This window comes from Hippopotamus amphibius, chromosome 6, assembly GCF_030028045.1.
Source record: "Hippopotamus amphibius kiboko isolate mHipAmp2 chromosome 6, mHipAmp2.hap2, whole genome shotgun sequence".
Taxonomy (NCBI): Eukaryota; Metazoa; Chordata; class Mammalia; order Artiodactyla; family Hippopotamidae; genus Hippopotamus; species Hippopotamus amphibius.
Genome location: NC_080191.1, coordinates 133,115,816 through 133,131,846, shown reverse-complemented (window position 1 = coordinate 133,131,846; position 16,031 = coordinate 133,115,816). Strand labels below are relative to the sequence as shown.

The 16,031-nt window shown below is 34.9% G+C and overlaps 1 protein-coding gene across 1 annotated transcript in view; it reads left to right on the top strand.

Moving 5' to 3' along the window:
- The window catches only part of DHX36 (DEAH-box helicase 36), a 45,157-nt gene that overhangs the window by 13,767 nt on the left and 15,359 nt on the right, over window positions 1-16,031 (top strand). Inside the window, exons 7-17 of the mRNA XM_057738650.1 lie at window positions 612-686; window positions 828-994; window positions 2,434-2,515; window positions 6,294-6,434; window positions 6,674-6,776; window positions 7,465-7,552; window positions 9,944-9,999; window positions 11,473-11,537; window positions 12,285-12,428; window positions 14,641-14,758; window positions 15,732-15,830. Of these exons, the coding sequence (XP_057594633.1) occupies window positions 612-686; window positions 828-994; window positions 2,434-2,515; window positions 6,294-6,434; window positions 6,674-6,776; window positions 7,465-7,552; window positions 9,944-9,999; window positions 11,473-11,537; window positions 12,285-12,428; window positions 14,641-14,758; window positions 15,732-15,830 (1,138 nt within the window). The remainder of the gene's footprint in view (window positions 1-611; window positions 687-827; window positions 995-2,433; window positions 2,516-6,293; window positions 6,435-6,673; window positions 6,777-7,464; window positions 7,553-9,943; window positions 10,000-11,472; window positions 11,538-12,284; window positions 12,429-14,640; window positions 14,759-15,731; window positions 15,831-16,031) is intronic.

Genomic DNA, 16,031 nt, shown 5'->3' with positions numbered 1-16,031 from the left:
GATTATTGCTATTAGAATTAACATTTAAAGTAATTGCAATATAGGAGGCTTGCAACCCACAAAATCATTTTAACCCAAATTCAGATTTGATTTGCCATTTTAAGATGCCTTTTACATTGTGGAATGATTAGAAAGATAACATTTTTCTTGGATGTACGTTAGTAGACCATCACTCATCCTGGAAGGAGTTGACCTCCTGTACATTTTGGTACCACCACACAGCCGCTGACTGATTTAATTTAGTTTGTATTTTTAACCCCCTATCCCACTCCCCTATTTCTTTAGTCATTCTCAGCACCTCAAGATCCCATTTACCTTTTCAAGTCACAGAAGTTTAGTTCCTTAAAGATTTGGTCCTCTTCTGTATGTTAGTGCTTATGCCTTAAAAAAGAAATCATTAACATCGTATCGTAACAACAAAAATAATGTATAATGAACTTGAATAATGTATAATGAATCGTCGGCATTCCAGTAACTAAAAAATTAAGTATAAAGGTTTTCATTAAAAGTGAAAGAATTTTTTACATGGAAGATTTTTCTTTTAAACTTGTGGTACTTAGTAGTCTGTTAGTAAAGGAAACCAAGAATTAACTCATGTCTTTCATTCACAGTCGATTGCCAAGGAAACAGGGTTCTATCTTATATTGTACAACAGGAATCATCCTTCAGTGGCTTCAGTCAGACCCGTGAGTATGTTTCAACTCAGGACATGTAGTTAAATATTATCAAAAGATGTAATTATTAAGTTGGATTTTATTTATGTAAAAGTAAAACGGTTCTGTTTTTGAATTTTGTGCTGAGTAATGAACTTTACACTTGTGCTTTAGGCATTTGTCCAGTGTCAGTCATGTTGTGCTGGATGAAATCCATGAGAGAAATCTGCAGTCAGATGTTTTAATGACTGTTATTAAAGATCTTCTCAATTATCGACCTGACCTAAAAGTAGTATTGATGAGTGCAACATTGAATGCTGAGAAATTTTCAGAATATTTTGGTGAGTAAAATTTATGGTTATTACTTTAGAAAGCTATCACAAAGCAATTCAATTTAGAAAAAATTTTTTTAAAAAATTAATACAGTGCTGTGTACAGAGTAGTCAAAATAAATGTTTAGCAATTAATTTTATTTGAATATTCACTTACCCTCTAGCCTCACAGATTAGAGAATTGGGCCTGTTTTTAAAAAATGGTGGCATCATCTCTGTTCTCGTAATGTAGACATGTAGCCTATTGCTGCTACCACCAGATAGTTAAGGTGACATCCGTGAAGTCAAATCACACATTTGAATAAGTTTATAAACTTTTTTTGTGATTCTTCTGTGGTTTTTATGTAGTATGATGGGCTAGGGTGGCAATTTGCTAATACCAGTAATAACTAGCAACCCCCATGCAATACTTTCAGTGTGCCAGGTAGTATATTTGGCATGTCTTCATCAATCCTTAGTATACCTTGTGAGGTAGGTGCTATTGTTTTCATTTTTACAGATGAAAAAACAGCCTCAGCATAGTTAAGTAGCTTACCCAAGATTGCATAATTAACACAGGGTCAAGATGATTTGAAACTAAATTTGACTAGCTATAGAGTACATTCTTTTAAAATTATGCCCTACTATCTCTCCTGTTTAAATTGTTGGGAGAAGGAGGAGAAAAGGGAGGGAGTTAAAATGGAATAGAACTATAATGTGTTTGTATTCAGCCCACTTGACCCTCAAAGCCTTGTGACATTAGTTGAGCATATTATACTTTGTCTTTGTCTCTGTTTCAGTCCTTTTTGATGAGAAATCCATACCTAACATTGAATAAACTTATGCAGGCCAGAGGCAGGGTTGTGCCACCTCAGGTACTTTGATCTGTGCTGCAGTGTTGGCCTTTGTTTACAGTGTATATGATTTATTTTGTTTGGTACAAAACATAAATAGCACTTAAATAACAGTACTAAGAGACTTCATTTTTAACTAGTGATTCTAAAATAATAATCAAAAATTTAATATTTGGTTAGTTCTTGCTATAACTACCTCTTTCTTTCCCTAATTCTGGATACCGCAGAGTCACGTTTCTTATATATATTTCACTAAAACTTACATTCTGATGGCACTATTTTGGCTAATGATGAAGGGAAAATAGACTTAACTAAGTCTTAAATCCAACTTAAAATACTCTATTCTTTGGTATTCTGGGTTACTTTGTAGAACTGTGAGAAATGTGTGTATAATTTGGTAACAATAAATTGGTACTGAGTGAAGACTAGACTGCCAGTTTTGTTAAATTAGGTATGGAAAAATAAGGTAGAGCTGTAAAAGCTTCAGGACCATTTTCTGAAGTTAAAACTGAGTCGTTGTCCTATTTACAGTCTTGGCCTGTTGATTTTTGTTGTTGTTTTTGTTTGTTTTTTTGAACATTTGAGTACAGATTTATGTTTTATTTACCATAACAGGTAACTGTCCAATGATACACATACCTGGTTTTACTTTTCCAGTTGTGGAGTATCTTTTGGAAGATATAATTGAAAAAATAAGGTACGTAAATATTAGGAACTGGAAGAGATTAAAAGTACTAACATGTCGCCATATTGTCAAAACTTTAGTCTCAGAAATTCCCACTTAACCACTTCTTTCTAAAACTTTGTCTTTCCTTAAATCAGGGATTCCCAAACTTGATTGCACATTAAAATCACCTGGAGCCTTTTAAATCTGCATTCACACCTCATACTTTAATTATGTTACAGCATCTGGGCTGGTAGCAAGGCATCAGTGTTGTTTAAAGACCCCTGGGCAGTAAAGTTTGGGAACCTCTGTTTTTAGTGCTGAATCTCTCTTCTGGTTCTCCTACCTGATATTCTCTTTTGCTGGCTTCCATTCCCTACCCTTTAAATATGATTTTTCCCTAGAGTTCTCACTTACACTGTTCTCAGCCTTTAATGATTTCACTGCGCAATCCTGTTTCCATGACCGTAGTTCCAAATTTTTAGAAGTTTCCAATAGCTTTCAGAACTGTAGCTTCAGAACTGAAGCTCTTCCTGAATTCTAAACTTATCTAACTCTATATTCAACAGCGTTTCAGTACCACAGATTTCTTGAACCCCACATTCTTCAAACAAAAATCATGATCTTGTATTTCATTCCCATCATGCTTCCACCAAAAAATTAAAACTACCTGTGTTGTTTAGTATGCTTTGTAATGGTTACTCCTGTTATCCTCCACCCGGTTGTCTGAGCTGTAAATCAGAAGAGGCGATGTTTATCAAGCAGTTTTGTATCAGGATATGTTAACTGCTTTATGTGGTTAGTAACCAAACTACTCTTAAGTTATTCTGTATTCCATCCCACTCTCCCCCATGAAAACGCTGAGAGCTTTCTTCTTGAACATACCTTCCCATTTTTGTTTCTTCTACTTAAGGTCCTTATTCTCTCTCCTGTGTTAATATAATACTTTCTTTCTTGGCACTGTGGTCTTCACTCTCACAACTGCTGCCATCTATTTCCCAAAAAAATCTGTTCATGTGAGCTTTCTTCCCCAGGGCATGCCCCTTGAGATTTCTCTTTGAAAACTGGTTGAAGAACCTTTATTGGTTTGTCATGGCCTGTAGCAGAGCAGCTCAGCTGGAATGCCCAAGTTATTGATCCCCTCAACAGTGGCCATTAGCTGCTAGCAGGCTTCTCAAGGAACCATACAAAATTATATTAGTATTCCTGGATGAGAAAGGGCTGAGAAAGCACAGCTCCACACGATCAGGTTCCAGTGCCTCAGCCTGTCACCCCAAGGCTTTTTACAGCCTAGCCCTGTCCTCTCTTTCTAGCCTCATGCGTCCTACGATCTGCCCATCTTAAGTGCACTATTCTCTATTCTGCCAGGGTGTGCCTGTTCTTTCATGACTTTATGCTTTGTTACATGCTATTTCCTCCTTTTAGAGTTATATTTGCCACCTTCCTCTTTTCATCTCTATTATGTAAGAACACATCTCAGCTTCATTGCCCATTGAGCCTTTTCTGATACCTCTCCCAGAGTAAGTTACCTTCTCAACAAGACTCCCAGAGCACTTTTATCATATCTCCTATAACACTTAGCCTTATTGCCATGTAATGTATCTTTCTATATTTGCCTTACACTAGATTTCAAATTTTCAAGGTCGAGGATTTTGTCCCGTTCATCTTTGTAACTAGTGCAAAGCACAGTGCCTGGCCTATAGTAAACATCTGAAAAATGTATGGACAGATGTAGAAACATTTATGCTGAGATTTTTCAAGACTCCACAGCTTACTTGTTAAAGGAGAAAACCAGGAAGTGATAGTGGGAAGGTGAGAACAAAGATCCTACTGCATATTTTACATGGAGAAAAGTCAGCTTTTGAGTGGACTTTTATTTAACAAATATTTTTTAAACTTTATGGCTTGCACTGTGCACTAAGATCTGAGCATAAAACAAGGAAAAGACTTGTTACAAACTGTCAGAGCTTATATCTAGAAAGGGAGATATACAAGCTATAACTCTAAGGTGTGATTGACCTGTTCTGGGGAAGTGAAGACTATATTGGGAATTAGTTTATAAAGCAGGGATAGGCTGGACAAGTCACGAAAGCAGTGAAATCAGTGTAGCGAAGAGGGAAGTGCGTATGTCAGGGTGGAACACATAAAAGTGAAAGAGTGTATGTTAGTCTTCCGTGTTCTGGTTTTATCATCAATGGTTATATATTTTTACGCTCTCCCTCCTCAATTCCACTTTACCGTGTGTCCCATTTCCTACCATAGCACATTTACCAATTGTTTTCTAAGATAATAGGCAACAGCTTGACAATAAAAATGAAGTTTCAGGGATCAGTAATTTAAAATTACATAAAGATAAATTGCTTTCTTAAGGTCCTTAGAAGGCAGGGGATCTACAAGGAATTACAGCTAAGGGGAGTCTCTTGAAGCAAAAGGATGGTATCTGTGCACTTGTCATTCTGTAGCCAGCCTAAGAGGGGAGGTGAAATAGGGTGGTCATTGGATAGAAGTTTTCAGCAGACTTTCCCCAGCTATTCCTTTCCCAGAAGAAGAGTTGCGCTACAGGGAAGTAGGGAAGAAAGTAGGTGAGATGTTCTGGAGGGTCGTGATTGGGTGCTTGGGGAGGACGGTTAAAGGTTTTTGGAATTGCTGGAAAGGGAGCCAACTCTGGGTCCATCCTGCTGACTAGACTAATCTCTGTCTCAGGTTGCCCTACCTCACGTTGGTGCCTCTATATGTATCGAAGACTTAGGGGAATCCTGGGTCACAGGTACTGAATAGGGAAGGGGATTGATTAACACTTTTGGGGTGTCTGCTATGTGTCAGGCACTGCACTTTATCACTTTTTAAAAATTCTCATGCTAATAACGTGATAAGAGTATTAATCTCTCAAATAAGGAAACCAAAGGCCAGAGATTTATACCTTGCCCAGGGTCACACAGCTAGTCAATGGCAGAGCAAGGGCATCAGTCCCATTCTGTCTGACTCACAAAGCCCATGCTCCAAATGCCCATTCCATCTAGATGCTGTCCTCTAGGTGAATAATGAGGGGCTTTGGAGTTAGAGTGTAGGTTCATTTTTCTTTGTCTCTCTCCACTCCCATGCCTGTCAGAACCCACTTATGGCAGATGTGCCCTCTGTTTTTAGCACTTACTGCAGCATGGTGGAGTCAGAGCATAGCACTGGACTGACAGGAGATTTGAATGCTGATTCTGGCTCTGCCATTAGCTATGGCTCTGAGACTGAGTAGAATTAAGTAGTTCTCAAGCATGGGTCTGTAGATCTGTAACTACTCCGTCTGAGTCTCCCGGGGCACTAATTAAAATTCCTGGATTAGCAGGCTCCATCCAGCCAGACCTGCTGAATCCGAATCACAAGGTATAGGATTTAGGAATCTATTTTACAAGCTCCCTGGGGGATTCTTATGTGCACTCAGGTTTGGAAACTTCCTATATTCGAAATCTGAGTCTTCTAGGCAATCGTTAACTATTATTTTGGACTTACCTTAATGTTAACTTTTGATTTAAAAGCAAATTCAAACTTAAAATGGAAGTTACTGTAGTTAATTTTAAATTTTTATTGTTTAAGATGATATATAGAGATTTATATACTTTGATAGAGAATGATTTTTATCTAAATTGTCATTTTATCTGTTAATATTTGCAAATAAATATATATTTAACTAGCATTCACTATAAAGTATAGTAAAGGTGTTCTTTAAAATTTCTTTTTAAAATTCTAAATGTAAAGTCAGAGATATTGGCTAAAACCAGTTTCAAAAAAGTGAAGCTATTTAAGAATGTTTTCATTTTAGATATGTTCCAGAACAAAAAGAACACAGATCTCAGTTTAAAAGGGGTTTCATGCAAGGGCATGTAAATCGACAAGAAAAAGAAGAAAAAGAAGCAATCTATAAAGAACGCTGGCCAGGTTATGTAAGGGAATTGCAAAAAAGGTAAGTCTGTTTTGTTTGAAAGTGAGAACATGGTGGCTAAATGAATCAAATAAAAAGCAGAATCGTCTTCTTGACTTTTTTCGTATTTGAGGATAGCATTGTAAATCTCCTTTTCTAGCTGAACACTATTGTTGATTATGTTTTCCCATTTGCTGATTGACTTAATTTTAAGATTTTATAGCGAGTTAAACTTCAGGAAACTATCAAGTATTGTATGACTTTCTATTTGACTTTGATAGGTATTCTGCAAGCACTGTAGATGTTATAGAAATGATGGATGATGATAAAGTTGATCTGAATTTGATTGCTGCCCTTATTCGATACATTGTTTTGGAAGAAGAGGTTAGTTTTCTTTTTCTCTAAGCTTAAAAATTGAAACGGTTTCAGTTTTATATTTGTATCAAGGCCATGAAAAAAGAAAAATAATTTTTTTAAATGCTTTTAAAAAGATAACCTATGGAAGAAATGGCTTTTGACACCAGAAATAGGAATTTCAAAATACCAAAAGATTTAGACATTTGACTTGTTTGAAGAAAAGATGAAAAAAATGAAGTGCCTGGATTATAAATCTTATTTTTAAAAAGCAAACATATATTCTTTAGTTATAATTAGCAACTACAGTTATCTTGAGCTAGTATAATTTTTTTTAATTAATTAATTTATTGGCTGCATTGGGTCTTTGTTGCTGCAAACGGGCTTTCTCTAATTGTGGCGAGTGGGGGCTACTCTATATTGTGGTGCTCAGGCTCTTCATTGCAGTGGCTTCTCTTATTGCAGAGCATGGGCTCTAGGCGCATGGACTTCAGTAGTTGTGGCGCATGGGCTTAGTTGCTTGGGGGCATATGGGATCTTCCTGGAGCAGGGATGGAACCTTTGTCCCCTGCATTGGCAGGCAGATTCTTAACCACTGCACCACCTAGGAAGTCCCCAGAGCTAGTAAAATTTTAATGAAGACTTAATTGTGCACAGAATTGTACTTAGTGTATTTTGTTATGTGATCTTTTGTAATGGTTATTTTCCCTCCATATAGGATGGTGCAATATTGGTCTTTCTGCCAGGCTGGGACAATATCAGCACTTTACATGATCTCTTGATGTCACAAGTGATGTTTAAATCAGGTAATAAAGAAATGCATTTTATTGCAATTCCAAGAGTGGTACTTGAATCATATGTCGCCTGGTTATTTTCTTTCATTTGTGCTTGGTGGTCTTAGTCCAGGTTGAGTTTTTTCAAAAGTTGGATTTTTTTTTTCCCCCCTAAAATTCTAGGTCAGAGGTGAAAGATAGTAGGTATGTAGTGAAGTTCCTTATTTAGTATTATGGTGAGACTGTTTTCCCTCTTCCTAAATTTGCCTGATAAAATTGAGTTCATAAAGTTAAGATGTTGGCATTTGAGGTTTTTGTTTTTTTCACTCACTTCTGCCCTAGTTGGGCAGAAAAGAAGTTTGAATTTATCACTTAGTCCAGTATTTCTCAGCTCTGACTATACAGCAGAGTCACCCATGGCACTTCTTTAAAATGCAAATACCCAGATCCCATCCCCAGCCCAAATATTAGAATGTGACCTCCTTGAAGTTAAAAAAACAAACAAACATAACCCTCCGGTAATTCTGGTTGTTTAACAGCATGTTTTGAGAGATATAACCTCTTATGTCTTAGAGAAATGCATGGGAACATTTTTCTCCTATGAAATTCAGTTAAAGCTTTTTCAGGAGTTGTTATTAACTTCAGTAAAATACAAAGCAAATTCTATTTAGTATTTTATAGTTCTGAATATGCTTCCTGTAACCTTACTCTGTTGAAGTGCTTCTGATACATTTTATTTTTACAAAACACTACAAAATATTTTGATCCAATTTTATTAGCTAAAATATTCTTTATTCTTTGTTAAATCCCATCATGGTAATGCCCTCAAAGCATTCTCTATAATTAAAATTATTTACTGTTCTTTAGTTGGAAAAATATTTTTATCTGATTACCATGGCTCTTCTCTAAAGAAATACTGCTTTCTCTTTTCCTTGTTATTCATAACCTTTCTCTATAGAAAAAATATAGTGATTAAACTATACAACCGAATTATCTTTTTAAACAACTGAAATACTTTTTTGGCTGAACCTTCCAACTTTGGCCTCTCCTTCCCCCATCATAAACCCTGTTGAATGATCTACTTTTAGTTTTTAAAAATATGAGTGTGTATATATTTTACAAGAAAAATGCAGGGAAGATCATTTTGGGGGGAGTGGGGAAAGGGTATGACATTATAGATTATTATAATTGACTTCAATAACTTTCTAATTTAATTATTCTCAAGGATGGAGGTATTAATTTGTACTTCCACCACCAGCTTAATTTCTTTTAAAGGAAATCTTTTAAAAATTTAACATACCTAATCTTTAACACCATCTGATAATCCAGCCTATTATCAGATTTTCCAGTTTTTCCCCCAAAGTGTCTTTCACAGCTAGCTTGCTCAGACTGTAGAAGAAGTCAAACTGATAGATCATTTACTCTAGCTCCAGAACATCACTCCCATTCTCCCCTTACTTTCCCCGTGGTGAAAAAGACTAGATGCAACTTTCTGGATTTATCTGAGTCTTTATGGTATTTCATTGGATACCTCTTACCCCTATTGCCTGCAAACTGGAAGTTATATCTGAATGCTTGATTCAATTCGAGTTAAGTATTTAGAGTTGATGTATTTCATATTGTGTCACAGAGATAAGTAATTCAGAGCATTCTTTTTTAGCAATACCAGTTGTTTGACAGATTTTTACTGCTTTTTAAGTTCAGGAGGGTCAGAGACAGTCTATGGGGAGCACCATATCTCCTTTGAATAACAGCAGTTCTCTATCTGGGGGAAATACAGCTATCCAGGGTCATTTGGAAACTCTTGCTGGAGATTTAAGTCAGGTTGCACTTCTGTAACTGTATCTAACTGAAATTTACCCTTGCTTCCTTAACACTCTTCCTCCTTCCCATTGCTGTACTACCTCAAACTTTCTCTCTTTGGGCTAGGAATCAGGAATGGGCTTGAGCAACTTCGTTTTGAAACTTAAAACATTTTCCTAACAAAATCATTTTTTAAAATTCGAGTCACTTTTGGAATGTATTACATTTAACCAGTGCTATTTCATTATTTTTAAGTAGGACATGGAAATTTAGTAAGTAATTTTTCTTTAAAAATTTAAATATTCTTTGTATGATTATAGTAGGATTACCCAAAGTCTACAAACATTTATCCATATTAAGCAGAATTCTTTGGTCTTCAATTAGTGGTGGGAATGGAGCTAATGATTTTTTTTAGTATAATTTGAAAAAATTGCTTCCAACTTTTAAGCATTCATTAAGAATTTAGAATTTACAGAAAAAAATATTAACAAGAACATAAAAAGAATAAAATCAGTCTGATTATCATGTGGCTTAGCATCTGAATTAATTGTTCCGTATATTTTTGATGGAGCGTTTCTACAACTATTTGTCTTAAAGTTTAATTTTCTTTTTAATTTTCAGACAGGTTTCTTATTATACCTTTACATTCACTGATGCCTACAGTTAACCAGACACAGGTATGTTGTTAAATTTATCGTCCAAACTGAGGCAAGCTTTAAGAATTGTATGTTTTATTTTCTTTTATTTTTTTTTAAGGTACATTTTCAAATAGTAATCCATATGAAAAAATACTTCTTTGAGTACCTTTGCAAATGAGTCCTCAGGGAATAATTGCACAAAAAGTTGAATAAGAGAGGGTAATCCACAAATCAAATTAGTTTTGTCAGCATTAGGGAAACATTTAAAGATTGGTTTTACCAATAACTTGTTTGGATTTCCTAAATAAAAGAAAAAGGTATGCCAATACCAATAAAAATAACTTAATCTAGAAGTTAATAGTCTATGACATGTACAGCTTGATATTTGAGATTTTGATTTAACAGAATTAGTACATTTGTAGGCATGAAATTTCAATAATAGTATGGTTTTGGATGTTTTGGCTTTGTCAGATGCAGGGAGTTCTCTAGTTAGAATGAACACTTCTTTCTCAAAGGCAAGATAATTTTCTGCAGTGTTTGCAGGTCCTGGTAGAATGAGATGGATCCGTTTTTCCACTCTTTGAGAGAAACTATCATGACATTTTTTATTGAGAGCTTTTTAATATCCTTTCTGCTGGTACCTTAGTTCTGAGTAAGGCTCAGGCAGCTGAATTAAATACAGAATGCATGCCTGAGGGAAGAGAAGAGGGGAGAGAGCTCTTGATTCCAAAGATTCTGAAATATCCAGTGTGGGGGTACCATTTCTGACACTCTAACCATAAATTATTTATTCCTTTGCTAGGGGATATGTGACTAAACTGGCAAACAACATTTTCTCTGTTGATTACCATTTCTATAAATGAGGGGATAAATTTATGCATTGTTTTGCTTTTCAGCCACGGTGGTACTTGTTGTCATGACATTGTTTGTAGGATTCGCCATGTGAAGGGGATTTTGTTTTTTTTTTAAATCCAGTCCAATCTCAAAAGCTAGTATATGGGGGCACAGCCAGCTCATTCATTCTAATGATTGGGCATCTGCCTGGTTGGTTGGTGTCCTTACCTATATAGGTTTGGGTAAATCATAATTCTTTTCCTTAAACTAAATTTCTGTCCGTCTCCCTTAAAAGTTTGACTACATAATAAGATGTTTGTACTCTCCAGCATTTGTTAAAGAATGAATTTTAAATTATCATATTTAAATATCATATTAATAATTTATATACTGCTTAAATATCTATAAATTCAAATTATCTCTAAATTTTAATTATATTTCATTTGAAATCTTTTTTGGTTCTGACATCTGTGGGAGATTTAGTTTGGTTTACCAAAAGGGAATTTTGTGGTATTGGAGATGTATACCTTATAAATATATCTATAAATGCTAGATGTATATGTCAGTGAACACAGAATTGCTAAAAATGAACAGTACCTGAAGTAATTCCTCTAATTGCAAGAATGATATATCAGAAATTAGTTCACTCTTGGAATTTTGATGTATTTATTCTTACAGGTATTTAAAAGAACCCCTCCTGGTGTTCGGAAAATAGTAATTGCTACCAACATTGCAGAGACTAGGTAAAAATTGTTTTAGTTAACAACTACTGATGATTTGCATTAGTTTTGAGGCACATAAGTTATTAACATACCTTAATCTTTTTTTCTACAAAATACTTTGTAATTTCTTAAAAGTAAAGCTATTTTTTTTTTTTAAGTAAAACTATTTTAATTTATGGTAGTGGACATAGGTTTTGTGGGGGTTTTTTGGTTTTTTTCCCAACCTATACTAATGTTTTAGTCTCTTTAGAAACAGCCTTTTAAGTGGTTGTTTTGAAACTTTTCTAAAGAAGCATGGGAACTGAGGTCAGTTTTTCTGGTTGGGAGTAAAAGTGTTTTGTGGTTTGGAAATTAGTTATGTACAGCCTTTAAAATGTATTCCCTTGGAAGTATTAATATACCAGTACAGTCACTGCAACAGATTGTTCTGTGGAAATTGATATTAAATCATGGCACCAGAGGGCTCATAAAGCTAGGTACAGAAGTCCTCTGGCAAGCTGTGAAGTTTGGCTGTAGGCAAATAAGCATTTAGCATGATCTGTAAGGCTGGCCCTGTGTGCTGCCACTGAATCTGCTGATGCTGCCTGTGATTTGGTGCTTGATCCCCATTATGTTGGTAAATGTGGGAAGAATGGCGAAAATCCTGAACTGCTAAAATCAAATTGATTCAATAAGAAATGCTTTAAAATCCCCATCTGTAGGCCTGTTATAGGTTAATGTGCTTTTGACATGTTTTTAACATTTTTTATATATTTATTTTCCAAACAGCATTACCATAGATGATGTAGTGTATGTAATAGATGGAGGAAAAATAAAGGAGACACACTTTGACACACAAAACAACATCAGTACAATGTCTGCTGAGTGGGTTAGTAAAGCTAATGCTAAACAGAGGAAAGGTCGAGCTGGAAGGTAAGATGGGACCTTTGTCTGAAGCCTTTAAAGCACAAAAAAATTTTGTGTAGCAAAATGTGTTGCTGGCATTTAAACATATTTATTTAGGAACATTACCTTTCGTATTTTCTAAAACTTAACTGCAGCATGTTTTTAAATAGAAAAGTTGTTTTAATCATAGTTGCTTTGGAAAAAGTATCTGCCAGGTTTTCTATTTTACAATTTTTCTACCTCAGATTCCTTAGTCTGGTTAATTAAAATCTATTCTTTATTCTTTTTTAACTATATTACTTATAATTGTGCTTTTTTAAAAGCCTATATTACTAATAATGATAGCTACTAATAGTATTAGAATGTCAGATCATCTCCTAGACACTTTGTATACATCAACTTGCTTAATCCTCACCACAATGCTATGAAGTAGGTTATTATCTCTATTTTAAGGGTAAAGAAATTGAGGTACAAAGAAATTAAGTCATCTGTCCAAAAGTCACACAGCTTTGTAAGTAGCAGAGTCAGGATTTGAATCTAGGCAGTCTAGCTCCACAGTCTGGGCTTCTCATCACTGTACTTCACAGATGTACTGGTCTTTCACTATCAGTTACCAATGAAAACACAAGGAAAATACCTTTTTCTCACTGATGTGGTGATAGCAAAAGAAATGAAAATACCTCTCTTTTAATGGTAGGAGAAAAGATTTGCCTTTAACACAAATAATTGCACTTATTATCTTAATGCTTTAGTTTTTTTATACCCTTACTCATATGATAGTAGTAGAATCATTTCTGGAGTTTTAGAAGAATTTGCCTCTTACACATAGAATGAAAAGATTCCCATTAATCTTCAAATATTGGCTTGAGTAAGGAAATGAGAGTTGAAAGAAAATTTTACAGACCATTTTATCAACTCTTTAAGTTTGTACTATGTCTTTAAAGCCCTGTCTTACTTGCTTTTCTCTTTGCTGATTATTCCAGTATAACTTGACTTCCAGGTAGTTTATTAGATTATGCAGTTGGTGCTATTGAGCATAGTCATGGCCTAGTCCAAGAAATGTACCTTCTAATCAGTTAACAGGAGATAACTTGATTGGGGTTTTCCCATGCAGACGTATCACTACTGGATGCTGATTCAGGCAGTATTCACTGTGGTGAATGGGTTTTGGCACACTTTTATAAATGAATAGTAAATACACTAGGCCTTAGATTTGATCCATGGAACAATTATGGAAGTAAAATAAATGAAGTATTACATTTTATCTAATTCTTCATCCCCATTCTCCTGGTGAAAGTTAATGGAATTACAGTGGGTTTTTTGTTTGTTTTTTAATTGAAATATAGTTGGTTTACAATGTTGTGTTAGTTCCTGGTGTATAGCAAAGTGATTCAGATATTTATACACACACACTCACACTGGTTTAATTCAAATGGAAAATAGTCCCTTGTGGGTTCTGTAGATAAAAATTCCTTTAGCAAAGCTAATTAGGTTGATGACTATTTTGAAGGCCAGAGCAAACTGTATTATGTGGTCCTCAGTGGAGACGCTCTTACTTTTAGTTTCTGCAGACATGTTATATAATAGATAATGGGTCTTTGTAGACTTGTGACAGAAATAGCTCAGGTTTTTGGAATTTATTTTTATTCCTATAGGAAAAGGGCCTCCCCCTCCTTTAATAGCAGGTGCCTGTAGAAATATTTATTCTGCTTGAAGATGAATGAATTCCTTCACCTCTTCACATCTGTCCTTAACATTGTCCAAAGAATAGTATCATTCAGGTCATTAGATACAAACAATAAGAAAAAAAAGCGTTTCCAGCATTCCTCTGAGAACTCACTAAACAGCACATACTTACAAGCTTTTAAAATAATATAGACAGGTTAATATAATACCAGAATTTGTAACAAAAAGCTCACAAGGCCCAAAGAGATTAACCTGTGTATACTGCTGTTACTGTGCGTATCAGTCTGGAATCTGTAAGATAGGAATAGGGAACCAAATTATTGGTAGGGGGAGGGAATCTTGTAGTTTTTTAGAACTAGGATTTAGGGTTAGTGTGTTTAAGCTTATTCAGAACAGATGGGGAGAAGGAATATATGATTAATAAAAATGAAATAACAAATTAGTTATGGTGTGGCTTGTAAGAAATACTGACTACTTGCCCTGCCTGTTTTCTCTGGAGTTCTAAAAAGTCACTGATAATACTCCCCCCCCCCCTTTTTTTTTTTTAAAAAAGAGTTCAACCTGGTCATTGCTATCATCTGTATAATGGTCTTAGAGCAAGCCTTCTAGATGACTATCAACTGCCAGAAATTTTGAGAACACCTTTGGAAGAACTTTGTTTACAAATAAAGGTAAATTAGGTGGGAGAGTTAAGAAAGTAAATGGGGGTTTCGAATTTTCAACATCTTTTTAGAGGAAAGTAGTATATTAATCTGTCAGAAAGAATTTTTTACCATGCATTTGTTTCTGTGTGTGTTAGTACGGTAGATCCTTGAACAGAATGGGGATTAGGGTTGCTGAAAATCCACTTACTGCCTTCTCTGCCTTGAAAACAAAGCAAATAAAAAATGACTCACCCGGGGGTAGGTGGTTGAAACAGTTTGGAGAGAATCAGGACTCAAGCTCTTTTTTTTTTTTTTTTCCCCCGAAGCTCTTTTGATTCTGCCTTTTGTGATCTGTAATTGAACACAAGCTTATCAGTTAATTTAAAAATCTGTAAAATGAAAATGCAAGTATTATATTTATTGAAAAAAGTCTGCATATAAGTGGACCCATGCAGTTCAAAAAAGCTGTTTTTAAGCTTCCATCAGATACTTACTAAACAGTTTTTAATTACATACTGCTCTGGAGCCAGACTACCTGGGTTTGAATCCCATGTCCTCCTTGTGGCAAGCTAGTTCTGTTACATTGAGCAAGTTATTTAAGTTAACTTCATATAAAATTCTTAGAACAGTGCCTGGGACATAGTGAGTGTTCAGTAATCGTTAGCTACTGTTATTACATCTTAAGATCCCTCATTATAAACTACTTACCATTTTTTCAGCATCTTATGTATTTTGATAAAATTAGCCACCTTATTTTGAAGATAATTGGTAATCAGCTTGTCTCTTGGTATTTTAACCAGCTACTTTTCTCATTAATAGAGTTGGGGTGTTAGAAGGTAGCATGTTGGCCTTTGAACATGTTTTTATAGCATCACAAATATAATTTTAACTTATTCTGGTAAGATAACTAACTTGAAAATTGTATATAAGTTTGATGCTGTATTCAAGTGAGTTACATAGGCAGGATTAAACTTATGTCATTATATTTTTCTCCCCCCAGATTTTAAGGCTAGGTGGAATTGCTTACTTTCTGAGTAGGCTAATGGATCCACCATCGAATGAAGCAGTGCTACTCTCCATAAAACACCTGATGGAACTGGTAAATTTGATTTTTCTTTTTCAATTATAACTTAGATCTAGAGTGTTTAAGTAAGGCTGCTAATTATAAAATATACTGTCATTATTGCAAGGTAGGCCAGTGAATATGCAGTACCAAATCAGTTCGCTATTTGGCTGTTCAGTTTGGAGTATGACATATAAATTAGAAAGTTATAAAATGATACCTTTGTGATTTTCTTAT